Source organism: Dendropsophus ebraccatus, chromosome 6 (genome assembly GCF_027789765.1).
Source record: "Dendropsophus ebraccatus isolate aDenEbr1 chromosome 6, aDenEbr1.pat, whole genome shotgun sequence".
Taxonomy (NCBI): domain Eukaryota; kingdom Metazoa; phylum Chordata; class Amphibia; order Anura; family Hylidae; genus Dendropsophus; species Dendropsophus ebraccatus.
The window spans coordinates 71,959,382-71,978,555 of record NC_091459.1 but is presented as its reverse complement, the minus strand read 5'-3'; the positions used below and the strand labels follow the sequence as shown (position 1 = coordinate 71,978,555).

General features: G+C 41.2%; 1 protein-coding gene across 3 annotated transcripts in view; it reads left to right on the top strand.

Annotated features, from left to right (window-relative positions):
* The window catches only part of KCNMB2 (potassium calcium-activated channel subfamily M regulatory beta subunit 2), a 202,484-nt gene that overhangs the window by 134,501 nt on the left and 48,809 nt on the right, over positions 1-19,174 (top strand). For all 3 annotated transcript variants that reach the window (XM_069973811.1, XM_069973812.1, XM_069973810.1), the window contains exon 2: positions 3-122. In XM_069973811.1, coding sequence (XP_069829912.1) covers positions 67-122 — 56 coding nt within the window. In that variant the 5' untranslated portion in view covers positions 3-66. The remainder of the gene's footprint in view (positions 1-2; positions 123-19,174) is intronic.

Below are 19,174 nucleotides of genomic sequence, written 5' to 3'. Positions count from 1 at the left end.
AGGTCTCTACATCATTCCGCCCGGTCCACCACTGTCGCCAAAGGCAAAGTTGGACAACACTCTAAGATGTTTATTTGGACCAGTGGCCGGTCCTCCTCATCATACAGACCAGATGAAAGAAGGTAAGACTCTTAATTTCTTTTAGCAACTGTGTAGTCTGATTATGTCCCACTTATGGAAAATGTGAACATTACTATAAAAATCGTAGTTTTATTTATTAATACACAGTGGTACCTCAAGTTACAATATTAATTGGTTCCAGGACGACCATTGTAAGCAGAAACTATTGTATTTTGAGACCAAAACCCTATGGAAAACTGGTAATTTGTTTTAAAGCCCTAAAAATGTCAACTTAATGTAATAAAATATTAAGATTTCAGAAAAATAAGCAGATAACTAACAGAGCTAAAGAAAGTGCTTACATATAAATGTCAGAAAGAGTTGCTGGAAGCTGTAAATCATTTTGTATGTTGAGAATGAAAGCTTCCTCAAGGTCTTGTATAGCACACAAGGTGTACTAGAAAGAAAAAGTAATATGAAAAGAGTGGTACAGGATGTGTAGTACTGCAACCTACTGTAGAGAGGTGCTGCTAGACAGAGCCATAATATGTAAGGTCAGTACACCCTTATATTACCCCAGGCCCAAACTCACAATCTGCACTACCGGGTGGATTCCTGGTGGGTCGTGCTGCCAGATCACACAATGGGCCATTGATGGTATATTTAGGGGTGAGGATTTTAGCACAGAGGTTAAGGATGTGCTTCAAAAAAGAAGAATCAAATATATTGGCATCAAACTTTGCAGAGATGCATTGTGGGCAGGAAAAATAGTCATGGCACTCTGGGCTGAATGGATTGAAAAAGGAAAGGGAATGTTTACAGTCATAAAAAACGTCACCTGTAGTCACTAGATTTATAGAGAAGCTGTTACCTCTCATGATGCATCTGTTAAAGTAAACCCTTATATTTTCCATTAGATAGTTCTGGAGCATCTATTGACAGAGAGAATGTCCAGGAAGAATAACAGAGCACTGGCACTATATAGACTTAAAAGAAAAAATGCCCCACAATTGTAATGGTTTGGGAAATAAATTATTATTTATTTATTAAAACATCAGGAGAGCTGTTGCATGTTGTACCAGTGCTGCTTTTCAGTCTCAGTCCCACCATCATATGTGAGTGTACTTAAAGCGGAAGTCCAGGCACAATAATTTTAAGACACTTATAAGACACTTAAGACACTTATTATTGGTACACTTACTACAGCATGGCATGTTCAGGTCTCTGTAAAGTTGGTGATGTCACGTCACATAAAATGCCAACTCCTGCTGCAGGTGGGACAGATTGGAGGAGCAGGAGTTGGCAGTTTATGTGACGGGACATCACCATCTCTACGGAGCCCTGAACAGGCCATGCTGTAGTTAATGCAGGAAAAAATGCACTATAGGTGCGTTTCTCATAATAAGTGTCTAGTAGTAATTTTCATAACTTTTGTTGGGCAATAACATATCTTAACATTATTTTGCCTGGACTTCCTTTAAAGTATGTGTATACTGTGGTATATACTGTGCCCTATGTTGTGCAACTTGTGTCCCATAGTTTAGAGGTCTGGTGGGCTACTCTGAGCCCAGTAATTGGGCAGTAGGAAAGATAATTTCCTGGCTGCCAGGAGTTTTTAGGGTCTACAAGGGTGCTAAAAAAAACTCTAGCATAGGCATTTGCATTGTGAAGATAAAGTGTGCTACAAAACTGGTAGGAGGATGGCACAGAAGAGTCTATATTAAAGCAGTGTTTGGCACCAGGCAGTGAATCTGTACATGGAGTGTACTTGATGTTGACCTGTGAGTAAAGACTGAATGCAGAGCCAATGGGATGAATGAGATCAGCAAGAAAAAGTGACACTGTGCCTCGGTGAAAAATGTACATTGGGTCTCTGAAATGAAGACAGATACCCAAGTCAGGTCAGAGTAGTGTCAAAGAGGTAAAGACGGTTGAGCTGAGAGGGAGATTGTGAGGGTTTGTGTGCTATGTGAGACCTCAGCTGTGTGGGAATCCGTGTAAGAAACTGTGTGGCCTATGTGAGACATCAGTCTCTGGGCCAAGAAAAAGCTTAGAGGGATGGGTGATTCTTCAGTCCTGAGAAGGAGAGAGTAAGCATCCAGTGGTAAGAGACTAGCTATCCTGTGGCCTGTGGAGTGGCTTTTGTCTGTTCTGTAAAGCAAGCAGACTGCTTTAGTCACAAGTGTAAGCCCTTAGAAGCTAAGCCAAGCAGGCAACATAAGACCTGTAAAAGCAGTTTTGTGAAATTAATGGAGTGGTAAAGTAGAACAAGCCTTAAGACTCCATGCAAGTCAAGATGACATTAGAAAATAAACTTCCTCTTGCTTACAGTGAAACTTTTACATGCAGTCATTGGATAGCATATACAGTTCAATGCTATGTAATATATAGTTCAATATAGTTATATGAATATAGTTATATAGTTATTTATACAGTTATATATATAAATGTATATATCTATATCTATATTAGTCACCAGCTATGAAGTGAGCTCAGCTCCTGAGCTTGCTTTTTTAGCTACAAAGCAGATAATGGCATATGACATGGGTTAACTAGTTAACCTGCATGGCACGGGTTGCCTAGGGGTTAAAGTTTACCAGTCATTACAAAACACTTTTTAAAACCTGCCTACTTTATGGATTAATTCTTCTTGGGGGTGAAGACAAGGTGATTTAAATGCTCTCACTGCTGAGAATTCCCTCTATGGTGCATAACTATTTTTTATTTTTCGTAGATTCAGAGTTGGGCTGTTTGCAAGTACTACACACACAGGCACTTCCTTTCTTACTTGTCTGGCCAATCAAAGCACCTATTCCTCTGTGCTGTGCCATGGCATAGTGTCGGTTATAGTATACACTGTGCTGAGGAATGATTAACCTTGTACACTGCTAAAGATGTCATGTAGAGGTAGAATGGGTTACTGATGTACTAGTAACAGCAACAGCACTGGAAGGAGGAGGTTTCGCTAAGCACTGCACTTCCACTGTTGAAATGAGAGATAAACCTTGATCTATCTTGCAGATTCTCTGGAGGATGGAGAAAGCTTTAGCTTTCATGCACAGAGCCCAAGATCACTCTCTTTTAATTTCCCTCTCTCCTGAACATAGCACATGCTAAACTCTGCCCCATGTGTTTATTCTTGCTGTCTTTATTACAAGAGATTGGTTTCACTTTACAAACTGGCAGTGAACAGTTGATTGCAGAGAAGTGAGGCACCTAGTGGACAAGACTTTATAGCTGCATAATGCAAAATTAAACATATTTCAAATGTTCAAGCATTTCTTAATTTGTATTTCTTGAGATATATTTACTTACTTATCTCTCGTGTGCCTGCTTTGTTTTGATAACCTGTTGCAATTGATTATGACTGCCTTATGTCATGCACTAAGATGCATTGTTTCTTTCCTAGATGCCATACCCAGTGCAAGAGATAGAGCATCAGGCATGACATACAGGAAACCTATTTACAGCTACAGAGGAGCAGAGAGGCAGAGAACAGGACCAGGAGAAGCACTCTAGGTGTTCTCCATTCATTCTTTATGGGAGTTGTGGAAACAGCCACTTTACCAAGCTGTTTCCATAGATCCTATAAAGAATAAATAGAGTTGTGGCATGCATGCGTGACTCACCCCATTCTTATGGGAGGCTTGGGTCCCCCTTCTACAAGGGGACCCAGTGGTCAGACCCCCTGTAATCAGCTACATAACTTTTTAGATAGCAATAACCTAAAGTATTGACACTGAGGAGGAGATTTATCAAACATGGTGTAAAGTAGAACTTGCTCAGTTGCCCCTAGCAACCAATCAGATTCCACATTTTATTCCTCACAGATTCTTTGAAAAATGAAAGGTAGATTCTGATTGGTTGCTAGGGGCAACTGAGACAATTCTACTTTAAAACAGTTTGATAAATCTCCCCCTGAGTGTCCACTGTTTGTGTATTTCAATATTTTGTAACTATATAAGCTTTTAACGGCAAAAAATGTTTTTGTTTTTTTTTTGTTTTTTTTTAATTAAACGTTATAATATTATATTTGTTTATATGTTGTTTCTCTGTATTTGTTTACTGTGCAATCTTCTTTTAATCTCTTAGGCCATGCCTTAGGTAAATATCCTTAGACAGACAAGGGGCCCTTTGTAGGCCCCCAGCAACCCTGTTTTATCACCTAAATGCTGCAGTCACCATTGATTAAACAGATGGTATGATAGTTTTCTCTTATCTTGGCCACTACACTGGGTGTCTGGCTGTATATTACAGTTGACTCCCACTGTAGGAGCTGTACCTCTGCCAACCACATGACATTACTGTACATTAAACCGCAGCTAGTCACTTTAAGGGAAGGTGCTAAACATACAGCTAGCCATGCTTAAGAATGTTGACTAAACTCACTGGTTTTAGTATCAGCAGACTAGCTATTGTCTACGGGGGCTTTCCACCTCTCTACTGATTGCAGACATCAGAGAAGAGAAGGTTTGTGTATGTATTCAGAATATGAGTGAGCAGACATGTATATATGGAATGGGCACTGGCCTGGAACTGGAATGGTCATTGGACAACAACTATATTAAACATTTGGCGAGTTTAAAGGAGATTTGATTTTGTTTCCTTCAGCAAACAGAGCCTAGCAATCATTTCTTCAAATGTTGGGGAATAAAAAGAAAGCTGCTCTGTGATTGGTTGCTATAGCTTTGGGAATTTGTTAGTTTTTTTTTTTTTAATAAAGGAGTCCCATTACATATATTTCTATGTATATCTAATGCAATTACACCAGGTTTCTGAAGTAATTGTACTCAAAAGAATGGCATTTAGACCGAGCAGCATACTCTTCAAGCCTCAATGACTCTTTTGATGATGCACATTTTCTGCAAGTTGTACAGGTCATATTTATTAAATATTTCCATCACATTTCCTCACAGAAAAGAGTGAGTTAGTGATGCTAGATACAACCTGGCTTAGCTCAGTAGCTACACCATATTCCTTAATTGTCATGCTACGTCATGACGAATATAATGCTCACTATAATAAAATGCCATACAGATGTGCTGCTCAGTGGTACACCATTAGACGTAACTATGACCCACTGCCTCTTTAACTTCAAAGCAGGAGTAGTGGCAGTGTTCCCTGCCCACGGGATAAGCATTGCAGGCATGGGTCAGTAGGTTATTTCTATGTCATGTAGTGTAGGATGGTATTTTAATTTACAACAATATTGCAATCATGAAATGAATCAACAAAAACAGGGCTAAATCTGTTCCCCTGGTGTTCATGTGAACACTCACTTATAAAGGGACCACACAGCAACTTAGTAAGTAATTGTATATAGATAGGTGGAAACAAATGCCTATGACATTTGCCGCTCATATTTACCTATCCATTATAGGATCAATGACAGCCACTGCTATATTAGACCTACATTTTCCCTGGTTCACCTACCGAGTATAGTGAGTAACATAGCCACAACGGCCCTTGGATTTTTTGTCAATTACTTATGTTTAAATATAACTAAATTGCATTGTATTTTTGATGTGTGTTGCGGTATACTGTGACATGATACATATGCCACCTCATAGCCCCTGAAGAGGTCACTGAAATTGGTCGATTAAAACGTGTTGGATAAGGTGACAGGGCAACACTACGGCTGACAAGACTGCAGACATATATACCCAAGACACTGGGAATGACTTACTCCTTGTCAGTGAATATCTTAACTGTTTAAGGTGGTTGGTTTGTTTGTTTGTTTTTTACTTAAAAGAATACTTGGATTTTGAATAGCCCTGTTTTTCGTTGATTCATTTCATATTTGATGCAAGGGCATTATTATCTATAATAATGTTGATTACATACACTGGTATACAAGTATAACAAATTTCAAGACCTTTAGTCAGAACACAGATAAAAGGTCCTACATATTACAGGTGATTGATAGAACGGGATGTTTTGTGGTAAAGCAGCTTTCAGTGTTAGATTAGTCAAAAAAAACAGAATACAATGTGAGAAATAGAAGAACATTGGAGGTAATAAATCTATAACACCTTTGCTGAAGCTGTTACTGAATACGCTGGTACAAGGTACTAAGCACCTGGAAAGTGATATGATCTAAAAAGCTAAACAGTGATACCTTATCTAGGCTTATGAAGATGATGGTTCTGTTTCTTTATTTTAAATTTACTTTGTGCCAAAACCCTTTATGAATAGATAGAAATAGTTAACCTCTCAAACATATAAATGTATGGGCTCTGATCTAAAATCTGCCACAGGGTTATATATATGATATGGGTGTAGCACACCTGCTGACCCCCCTCCCCTACATGCTTCCTTGGATATAAAAATTACTAAATCCTACAACGGTGAGTGCCAACAATTTTCTTTTCCTTGTATATATGGTATATACTGTATAGTATTGGTATCTTATATGCCAAATTGATCATTATAGAGCCGTAGCTAAGCTTTTCGTCACCCAGGGAAAAGGCTGTATTAGATGGCCCGATGCACCACGTAAGTAACACAGATCTATACAATCGTCGCTCGCTTACCTGATGCATTGGGCCTTTTCATAGACTTATAGGGGAAGATTTATGAAAGGGTGTAAATATACACCTGGTGTAAACTGCTCACAGCAGCCAATCACAGCTCAGCTTTCAGCTCTGGTAGAATAAAAGAGAAGCTGTGATTGGTTGCTGTGGACAGTTTACACCAGGTGTATGTTTACACCCTTTTATTAATCTTCCCCATAGAGTCTATTATATGGCTCAATTATCATGCGACAAGGGTTGCACGGACATCGTTATATGTTAGAGAAGGCTTCATAAGCTTCAGCGACAACTGCGATTAGTAGAGAACGTAAGCAAACAGCATCAGGACACTGCTGAGCGTGGACAGGTGATTTTTTAAAATGTTGAGAGACAACAATGAGCCAATGATCAGCTCCTTGGCTGATCTTAGTCTTTATTACATGGATCGATATCTGCCAGAATCAACCAGATTCAGCAGATAATCGCTCCATATAATAGGACCTTTGGCTTTATGCCTCCATGTTGAGCTATCCATAGCATCTGCTGTTCAGCGCCCAGAATACATAGTGAATGGGGCCGGAAGCAGTTTGTTTTCATTCTCTGTGAAGCAGTGGCGACCTGTAACTGCAGCTCAGCACCCAATCAGTTGAACAGGAGCTGAGCTGTAGTTACAGGTAACTACCACTACACAGAAAAACCCTATTTACTCTGTAGTGCAGGCACTAAACAGCTGATACATGCAGTGTCGGAGTGTCGGAAATGTATCGATCAGTGATTGATGAGCTATCCTGTGGATACCTTGTCAGTCTAATTTGGTTTTACTGAAACAGGGTAGAACTACCCAATCAGCTTTTTAAGGGTGCACTATAAGGCCGGGTTCACACTACATATAACACCGGCCGTTCTGTGACCCGGCCGGGTGACAAAACGGCCGGTGTTACTGAAGATCATCCCGGCCGGTACTGCAGATGATCTTCATTTCTGGTGAATTCAGATGGATTACCAATTGACCGCTGCACACAATGGAGAGTGCGGACGAAGTTGCACACTCCATTGTGTGAACTGACATGTCTTGTGCGGCCGCTCTTCAATGTACAGCGGCCGCAGAAAACTGACATGTAAGTTTTTTGTGCGTCCGGATAGAATCCCGGCCGGAGCGTATACTATGTGTATACGTTCTGGCCAGGATTCTATTTGTTCCAATTCAACGTATGTTTTGTATAAATCATGGCTGTTGTTGCAAATTGCAAAGTTTCTGCTAAACATACATAATAATAGCCATCCACATAGACAGCCGCAAAACAACATTATGTTGCCTGTTGCCATAGCCTGTTTCGGTAAAAAATGTGTACCTTTTTTTTCTAAGTACAGTCTGCTGGCTTGATGGCAAGGCTCAAAGGGGATTTGCCCCCCCCCCCCACCCACCCACACACACACACACGAATAGACACGAATCATGGTGGCAATCTACATTAGCACAGAGCTGGCATAAATTTCTAAGGCTGCCCCATGGCATCTTCAATTGCTTTGGATTTATTGCATGGGGGGCATAGAGCAGGTTATTTGGTTAGTATAGTCATACCTAATAAAGTCATATACAGTGGTACCTCAGTTCTTGAACTTAATTGGGTCAGGAGGGCAGCTTGAGACCCGAGCAGTTTGAGAAGCAAACAGTGTCCTCCCAGAGAAAATAATGTAAATGTCTTTAATTGGTTCCAGCAGCCACCAATAATTACCTACAGGACCCATATATTACATTGATAAGTGCCCAATTATAGTACAGTAGTCACCGACTCCTCACTCATCCTTTACTGTATAGAGTTTCCCATCCCAGCACTGTAACAGATGGGAGATGGTGGTGCACTGACTGTACTACTACTGTACTGTATATGCACTCCAGCAGTCTTATACAGTACAGAATGGGAGATGGTGGTGCCCTAACTGTACTACTACTGTACTGTATATGCACTCCAGCAGTCTTATACAGTACAGAATGGGAGATGGTGGTGCCCTGACTGTACTACTACTGTACTGTATACATACTCCAGAAGTCTTCTATAGTACAGGATGGGAGATGGTGGTGCACTGACTGTACTACTACTATACTGTATATGCACTCCAGCAGTCTTATACAGTACTGTACTGTATGTGAGGCCTCACCAGTGCTAAACTCACCACGTACAACGCACCATCCCACTAGCTCGCAAAAACATTCAGATACCAAGAACTTCAAGACTGGGTGCCCGAAAAGTGTTTGAGAACCGAACAAGAGTTTGAGAACCAAAGCAAACTTTTCTTAAAAATACAGTTTGAGTTCCAAGCAGTTTGAGAACCAAGGTACCACTGTAGTTAATAAAGTCATATAGATACTATACCATATTGAGACTAATTCCTTAAAAAAAACTTTAAAAGGCTTACACATGTTTACACAAAGTATTTTGGTCAGTATTTCAATAAGTAGTTAGATCACTATTTTAGTCAGTATTTTAACCAAAATTAGGAGTGTTTTTTTGGCCATTTGACGTAGTTTTTTTTTTTTTCTTTAATGGACCTCATTTTAGTACCAAAATGCACCAGTTTTATAGAAATTACACATGCAAAATATACTGCATTTTGCATAAAACTGACGCATTTGGAAGCAAAATGATGGCCATCCAAAAAAAATAAATGACAGCAAAATGTTTAAAAACAATGTTGTAGGAACATAACCAAACTAAACCAAAATCGTTCTAATACTGTTTTTGTATACTGCTTCCACTCCTGGTCTTGGCTAAACATTACTGACTGAAATACTGACTAAAATACTATGTGTAAACATAGCCTTAGGAGTGAAGCCTGGTCTTATCTAAAAGGCTTATTCCCATGTCCTGTATTCCATGAAAGCTACTGACAGGAAAACCCTGCAGTGGACTCTTTTACAGCTCGGCATGAGGTATCAATATGATGCCGAGAGAGGGGAAAGTGTTTGAATCTTCATGGCACCGTAATAAAGCAGCAATGTGGCTGTTTTATTACAGTGCCACAAAGATGCAAACACTTTTCATACTCCAGGCATCATACACATGATGCAGTATGGCAAAAGAGTCCACTGCAGGGCTTTCCTCTCTGTAGCTAACACTATGAATACGATATGGACCCAGCCTGAGGCTGCTTGTTCTCTGTATACCAATGTTTTCATTTGTCAGCAGACCCTGGTGCGCACCTAATCTAAGCAGAAGTGGAGATTACTAGTGATAAGTGAACATGTTCATAAATGTTCGTATGTTCGTATGACCGGTATGGTTATAACAATCATTTTTGAACATATTCAAACTTGCAAACGTTTGCCATTGTGTAATCTGTACGCATGTGTGTAGACCAAAGCCTACGCTTTAACTGTATGTATGTGTATTTGTGTACGAATGTTCAGCAAACACGAACTGATCACAATCATTTTTTTTATGTTCGGGATCCGAACCGAACATTGGGTTGTTCGCTCATCACTAGAGATTACCAATGTAAAGTGCTTTTGACCCTACTGATGAGTGCTACCAGAAGGCTATATTCAGGGGGTCTTTTGGGGTTACAGTGGTAACAGTTGGTATATTTTTTTTCTTCTAATTATCTCATGTCTACGGCTAGCTTTAGATCTTAAGGCGCAAGGTTCTGTAAAATTCTATTACTGTGTAGGCCAAGATTCTCTATATCACTAAATAGCAAGTATACCACAACCCAGCTATTCTCATACCCATACAGGTAATTCTGTATCATAATGTCATTCGTGTCTACAGTATTCAATATTGTTTGCTATTAAATATTTATTGACTAACATCCAGGTCAGATGCTAAATTAGATTGCTTCACTATGGAGTATTGCAGTAATGGAGTTTTTTTAGAATCATGTATACAAAAATTATTCCAATGGTAGAAATATTACTATAAATAAAGAATATGTATGAAGCTAATATCCGTTTCTGTCTACCATCAGCCCAGTCCCTCAAATTAACTCAAAAAATCTTATTTCAGCAGACTATATTGCACTGTTAGTGCATTGTAATATCAGCCAAGCCTATAGAGCATACACAGCCTTTTTAAATAGCATTGTTTTCCAAAATAATTCAAAATTTCATCCATATATTTAAGTTTGTCCCAGTTACTGAATTCCATTTTTGTTAAATAACCAAATATTCATTGCCATCTCTTAAACATACTCGGCATTAGGTACAGCACAGTCTGCCCTTATAGCAGAGTACGCTCAAATATTTGACAATGAAGCAATTTTGACTATTGTATGATTTAGCAAGACAAACACAATTAATTTGTTTCCCTCACATTTCTATACCCAAACCTGTAGTGTTCTCCACAGCAATGTCAGGCAACAATGAAGCCTGCACTGCACTTGAGAACAGTGTGATTCCTTTATGACAGGTCTCATAAATGTTATTTTTTGGAATTTGACAACTTTAAGGTTTGATTTACACATAGTAAAAAAAAGTCAAATATGAAAAAACTAAAAAAAAAAAAAAAAAAGTGAGAACAGATGAAAAAAAAACACATACTTTGCAAAAGCAGGGGGTAAATCATGAGCATTAATCAATAATGGACAGTAATCAATTAGAGCCTTTATTCTATACTGTGTGTGCACTGAAGGCCACTTCCCCATTGATTTAAATAAAGCGCATTATTGAATTGAAAATATCGTTATATTTTAACAGACTGATCACTAATGTGAGCAAGTGCTGATCTGCTAGAACTTTCCGCCACAGAATCCTGTCTGTCTCAGTGTGCCATAGCCTGTATATGGGAGACATGTCACCTCTTCGAGCGGAGAGCGTAACAGTGTCTCCATTCCCCTATACTACTCAAGAGAGACTATTGTTTCCCTGCCCTTGACCAGGTGGTCAGTGTGTTACATCAGTGGTGGGTGAGGTTGAAGATGACGTGTTACAGCTTGCCTGGCAACATAAGAGACAGATCATGTGACGTCTGTCTCAGAAGGGAGGGGGAGGACAGTGGAGTGGAAACAGAGTGGACCAGAAAGTAAGGATTTTCATTAGCTTCAGGGTGTGACTTAGGAAGTGCAGCAGACAAACAGACTGGATTCATGTAACAGAAACCTATTACAAACAAAATTAGATTATAGGTGGGGATTAAACAGGGGTCAATCTTTCTAATCCAGAGTTCCCCTTTAAGGAAAGAGAGGGCATGGATTCACAGCACAATGGCCTGAGTGCACCCTATTCTTTTGACACTTGTCCTTGATCATTTTTAAAAAACAGACGTTATTTGCACAATGACGGACGCTATTATGAAAGACAGACATCATTTTTACATGGTGTGGACCTAGCCAGACTGTGCAAATCTTTCCATTATAATTTTGGCTACAAATACTGACCAAAAATGGCCAAAATACTATATGAGGACATAGCCTGAATCCTGCAGTGTCCCAGAACAGGTCCACTGTCTTTTCTTAACAGGTATAGGTCAGTACCATATGTGTGTATAACTTCTGACAATGAGATCTGTAGTATGCGACTCCCACCACTGAATTTTACTGTTCTACTGCACAGCTGATAGGTAAAACTGTATAAGGGTTAACTGATGTCTCTATTATTAATTGTGTATTTCCTGCCACTGTTTTCTAGTTTCTAGCTACCTCAGGAGTATCTACCTATCACAGAGGGTTATCCTAAGTCTATTGACCAATCAGCTGATTTACATATTTAAAGGGACCAACATTTATTTTTTCCATTTTCCTAATTTGTGTGCTGCATAACTGTGCTCAGCCAATCGCGGCTGAACAGCTAAAGACGCGTCAGAGGGCGGCCGGCACTAGGGAAGGTCAGTGCAGTTCGGCCTTCCGCCCGAAGATGACATCATTGTCACAAGATGGCGGACGGGGGTCGACACGTATCAGGTAAGTATAGAGCACTACACTTCCGGGTCTAGCGTGGGTGGGGGAAAACACGGGGAAGGGGGCCATTCACTAACATAACATACATTACAAAATTGTTTAACTTTGTAATGTGTGTTATTTAGTGAATAATTGCTTACTTCCGCACTACACCTTTAATACTAGTTTGGAGTCTTTATCATAGAAATATTGGGTAATCCACCATGATTTAAGCTTTCAAGCAAACATACTGTAATTCATGATAAATATCTACTCCAGCTAACAGCATATATTCATAATGTTACAGCAAAAAAAGCCTCAGATTCACAAAAAGTACAGACCAGCATATAGATATGTGTCACGGCCATGGCGGCGTCCCGTGTTCCGGGCCACCGCCGCGACCTCCTCCTGCCCCATGCAGCCGCCGGAGTCCTTGTGCAGGGACCCGGCGCTGCTGCTAGTTCGGCCCCTGGGGGCGCCTCACCTCTCATCCGCTCCTGTCTCCGTCTGTGCCGGCCGGCGCGCGCGTCCCCGCCTCCTAGGGCGTGCGCGCCGGCTGTCTCAGATTTAAAGGGCCAGTCCGCCCTTAATTGGGTAATTGCACCAATCACTCCCTATAAATCCCAGCATGCCCTGTCCCTTGTGTTGGAGCCTCTACATGCTTCCCATAGCGTTTGGCCCAGCCCCCTGTTGTTCCTGATACCTATCCGCTACCTGGTCCCAAATCCTTGTTCCTGATTCCTATCCGCTACCTGGTCCCTAGTCCTTGTTCCTGGTTCCTGCTCCCCTGTCACTTCTTTGCTCCTGTGTTCAGACTGTCACCTGCGGTTTCGCCTTCAGACCTCTGCCAGCACTATCTCCTGCCTACTGCTCCTGCCACGCCTCGCCTGCCGTCACTAGCAACCAAGCCAGGGGTAGCGACCTGGGGGTCGCCTGCCGCAGCAAGTCCATCCCGCCTTGCGGCGGGCTCTGGTGAAAACCAGTGGCCCCTTAGACTCCGCTCCCTGGTGAGGTTAGTGCCATCGCTGGTGACGGTCCAGTGGATCCACTACTCCAGGCGTTACAATATGCCAGTCTTGATAACCCCTATACAATATGTATAGTACTGTTATGTACTAATGTGCAGATTCTTTGGAGGACACTTATCAAGGCTCCACCCCGGTGTATGCCAAGGAGAAGGCACAGGTTCGTCCCTTCTCTCTGGCGTATGTCTGCCTTGCTTATCGGATGGGCAGGCAGGGGGACGTGGCAAGGTAAAAAGGAGGTGGGGCCTCCTCCTGCACCTGATTTATGATGATATTCACCTGCTCACTTGAAGCAGGTATAGATTTGTTGCACCAAAATAAGAGCCGGACAGGAAAAGGGGGCAGGGCTTTATTTAGGAGCGACATACACGCACGCCGGTCTTCATAAATGTCCCTCTTTGTGTTTGCTCACATACACACTCAGTACAAAAATACCAAAATAAAAACTTTTTTTTAACAGAATTATCCTAGAAATCGATTTCTGCAATCAGATGTGCAATATCTCGTGTTTTTCAAAAGTTATTAAACGTTCATAATGAGTGCATCCAGCACCTTCAGATTCTGTTGTTTTTCAGCTGGTGTCAGAATGTTATACAGATTTGTAAGTTACTTCTACTTAAAAATCTCAAGTCTTTAAAGGACAACTCCGGTATTTTTTAATATGTTATTGCATAAAAAAAATTCCTAATGTACACTAATTATGGGAAATGCACATATAGTGCTATTTTCCTCAATTTAGTACATCAGGCAGGCTTCAATTTCTCTAAAAAATATGACGTCACAAATCAGGTGTAATTCACATGAAGTGTCCAACAGGGTGCGCAGTATATGTAGAAGTCTATGTAATGTAGTGTCTATTTAGTGTAGTCTATGTAGCTAAGCATGCATGTATTCAACATAGGGAGAGGGGTGTAAGCTGTTGGTCACCATTCACATTAGATGTACACAGGCTCCGACAGATCTCAAGGAAATGCTGCTCTTCCACTCTTGTAAAACTACAACTCTCAGCATGCGCTCCTGACTGCTGATCAGCCTGCACGGCACTGGGCAGCACGGGGAAAGAGATGCATCTAACTACCTTCCACCCCTCCCTCCCCGTGCTGCCCGGTGCCGTGCAAGCTGAGCAGAAGCCAGGAGCGCCTGCTAACAGTTGTAGTTTTACAAGAGTGGGAGAGTGGCATCAGATGTCCCTACGCTGCCCCCTACAGACCCCAGACATAGAATGCCCCCTACTAGCCCCTACATACCATAGGTGCCGTATGGAGCTAAGCAGTGAGGAGGGAGGCCAGCAACTTTCAGCATGCCCTCCTCACTGCTGCTCAGTTTGTACAGCATCTGGGATAGGAGGGGGGCATCCTCGGTCTGGGGTCTTTACAGGGCAGGGCGGGGATATTGCCGCTCAATGCATATGGCATCTGGGGTATGTAGGGGGTAGGAGGGGGCATCCTATGTCTGACAGCAGAGAGCACTGTGTCAGACTGGAAAGAATGCACCACTTCCTGCAGGACATACAGCAGCTGATACATACCGGATGATTTAATGATTTAAGATTAGTAAATTACAAATCTATTTAACTTTCTGACACCAGTTTATTTGAAAGAAAAAAAAAAGTCTGGGCTACAAGGAGAATCGAGACTACTATAATTATCCTTAGGATAAGAAGAGGTTTCTTCTTTAATGTAATAATGTGAACTATTAAAGTCTATGGGGAAGTGTTTATCACTGCACACATATTGCAATGACAGTCTTTTTTTTAATGTGTCACCTAAATTTAATTTTATTGATTAGTGTCAGATACTAAAAATTGTAATCTTATTCTAATCAGTTTCTATTTTTTGACTTTTTTTTATTTCCCTTTTTGCTCATTATTATACCTTTAAAGAGGTCATTCCACAGGGAGCTGCTATTGTCTCCTTAATTTACAGGTGTCACTTGTCGCTGCAATGCTGTACAGATCATTTTACAGCAGACGCCTCTTATCACCAAAAATTATATTTTAATTGTGATACTCCTACTGCATGGTGGCTCTTATCAACACAGACACAACTGAAAATTTCAGCTTTGCCAAGTGGTGACAATGAAATATAAGTTATTTTCTGATGACACATTCTCTTTATAACAATATGTGCAGTGGTGGCCATTTTCCATAGACTTTAATATACTGTATTATTGGATTATTTGTTTTTCATTTGACTGTGTGAACCTAGCCAAAATAACGGCCGTTGTTTGATGATTGGTGTATATATTTTTTTCTATTTTACAACAACGGCTGTTGTTTGCGCTCATCTGTATGTTGTGTGAACATAGCCCAAAGCTGTCAACATATAGTCTACATGTGTTTCCAAAAGTAGACTTTGGCAATGTTCCCACATAGTATTTCAGTCAGTCGTTTGCTCAGTCTTTTTTCAACCAAAACCAGGAGTGGAACTCACAGGGCAAAATTAAGGAAAGGGAAAGATTTGCACAGTTTGGCTAGGTGTTCACAGTATGCAAAAATGATGGCCGTTGAAAAATAAGGGATGTTATTTGCGCAATGACTGCCTTTATTATGAAAGATGGCCGTCATTTTTACATAGTGTGAACCTAGCCTTTCTGTGTTTTCAAAAATACTGACAGAAATATTATGTGTGAACATAGCCTATTACTGAAATGTAGTTACGAAAAGAGAGAGGTGGCTATGGTGGCTGTTTTATGTCTCTAACAAGGAAAAAAACTGAAATGAAAAGAAGGGAGACAGGGGGCGCTTCCTCGTGTAATAAAAGGTGGCCAGGTGGATGGAAAGGAGATCTGACAGGGATCCACTCACCTGGGTAGGTTGTGCGAATATTAGGCACAACTCTAAATGCAGCATGAAGGCAGGTACTCCGCAGCTGTACTGGGGGACGTCACCACCGACGGTGGGAGAAGCAAATGCAGATGTGTAGTCAAGCGACTACAGGACCAAGGATCAAATCCACACCAGAATACGGTAAGCGCAGGAGTATACACAATTTGCACACAGCGGTGCAGCCAGAAGTCATCCAAGAGTAGATGGCGTAATAAGTAAATGTTCTTTTATTGCAACGCGTTTCGGCCCTATATTGTCCAACATGGGCCTTTATCAAGCTTGATAAAGGCCCATGTTGGACAATATAGGGCCGAAACGCGTTGCAATAAAAGAACATTTACTTATTACGCCATCTACTCTTGGATGACTTCTGGCTGCACCGCTGTGTGCAAATTGTGTATACTCCTGCGCTTACCGTATTCTGGTGTGGATTTGATCCTTGGTCCTGTAGTCGCTTGACTACACATCTGCAAGGAAAAAAACTAAGACTCCTCATCAATCTTATGATGTTCCATGAATTGAGCCAGTTGACTCCTATGCGAGGACCCCATCTTTTACCACAAAACAGATGCCAATCAATAACAGGTTTTTCATGCTATAGCTTCAGGTGGTCATGTATGCTTCTATAGTACTCATCAAGAAGAGGAATAAAGCACCAATATTCTGCCTGATGTGTCAGGAGAATTTGACTTCCCTTCATCTGTTGTAAACTATTTCCAAACTTGGTCCAACTCATAAATTGACTATATAGAAACATAACAATACTGTATATAATATTTATACCAGTTGCATATTTATTCACTAAAAACCAGCTACAAAGTAACTCATTGCTGCTTAAAGGCAACCAATTACTTAAAAAACGCCTGTCACGCTATGGGAATGTGCTGTAGCAGCACCCAGCACACTCCCCAAACATGCTTTTTCTTAAACAACCCGAAAACTTACTTTATAAACTTGGCGCCCTGTATGTAAATTGGCTCTATGTAGTAATCTGGGCGGTGAGCCGCCGGCAAGTAGTCATTGTCCCCTTGGCGTTCCAGAGTGGTAATCACTCCCCTCTGGGCGTGATTAGACTGCATAATTGTGATGACGTCACTGAGAGGCGCACCGTCATCCTTACTGCTCCGCACATGCGCAATACAGCGGGTCCGTGCCATTGCTGGATCTCCAGCAATGAGTTTGAGGCTATTCTGCACCTGTGCATTACGGTGCAGAGTAGACCCACTGTACTGCACAAGTGCGGCGCAGCAAGAACGTAGGCACGCCAACATGAGGGGCAGCACTCTGACATGAGGGGCGGCGCACCTCTCAGTGACGTCACCACATTTATGCCGTCTAATCATGCCCAGAGGAGCGTGATTACTGCTCCAGAACACCAAGGGGACAGTGACTACTTGCCGGTGGCTCACCACCCAGATAACTACTTGGGGGCAATTTACATACAGCGCGCCAAGTTTATGAAGTAAGTTTTCGGGTTGTACATTCCAGGGAGGGGGGGTGTAAAAGCATGTTTGGGAAGTGTGCTGGGTGCTGCTACAGCACATTGCCATAGCGTAAGGCTGGGTTCACACACAGTATATTTCAGGCAGTATTTGGTCCGCATGTCAGGTCCTCATAGCAACCAAAACCAGGAGTGGATTGAAAGCACAGAAAGGCTCTTTTCACATAATGTTGTAATTGAGTGGATGGACGTCATTTAATGGCAAATATATGCTGTTATCTTAAAACAACGGCCGTTGTATGGAAATAATGGCAGTTATTAACTGTTATATGGCGGCGAAATATACTGTGTGTGAACCCAGCCTAACAGGCATTTTTAGGTGATTGGTTCCCTTTAAATCGAATCAAGTTCTGCATGATTAAAAAGCCTATATGAGAAAACATTTCAAGTGCATACCTAATCTAATTACATCTAAGAGCTGGTGATAGAAAGAATGACTTACAATATGTAAATGCATCCTATAAATCAAGTAGTCTAAGAAAATATCAGCCTCCTCCTTCCTAGAAGAATGAAACCTTATTACTAAATGTGCTACAAAGGCAGTCTGTGGGCAAAGGCCATGGCCATACGTGGATATGGTCATTATACTTCATCACAATTCACTTCATACCACCAAGATAGTTGGCAGACCGCTAAGAGGAGACAATCACATCGTAATATGTGTTGTCTAGATATGGTTCATTAGAGCTGATCTTTTGGTCCATAGTTGACTATGCTGGGGTTATACATTATTGCATACATTATTTGGTATTAGCATAGTGATTTATAGGATGTAGAATACATTCTGATTTGTTTTAAAGTCCATTCTGGTGTCTTCTTGTCTTAGGGACTTTTTGGCTTTTTCAGAAATAAAGGCCTGGGCATGACTCTGTATTGTTACAAAATATATTGCGGTATTTGTCACCTGTACTTTCCCTACAATTGTATCTTGCCTTCAACTATAAGCTACCATTGTAGCCTAAGGCCTTTTCTAGGCCTCCATGTCTGCTATGCTAGGGTCAAAGTCACAGTCAGAATCAGAGAAATGCACAGGTAGCAACAGCCAAGGTCAGGGAAACCTGATAACAAGAAGTAGTCAGGTTACAATAGCCAGGGTCAGGAAAACCAGATATAGCAGACAGAGATATTGATAGAAGATATGCAAGCACATTTCAAAGAAGACTAATAGCTCTCACAGAGTCAACAGACTGAGGAAGTATAAGAGGTCAGGGGTCCGGTGAGAACTTAATTGGAACAGAGGTCCATAATCCAGCAACAGTGAGTGGTGAAACCAGATTTCAATCACTTAACCAAAACAGAGGTTAACCGTAAAGTGACCAGAAGGAGAGAGGGGTGTGGCAAGTGAATCAATAAGCAAGGCAGAAGGAGCAGGCCAGTG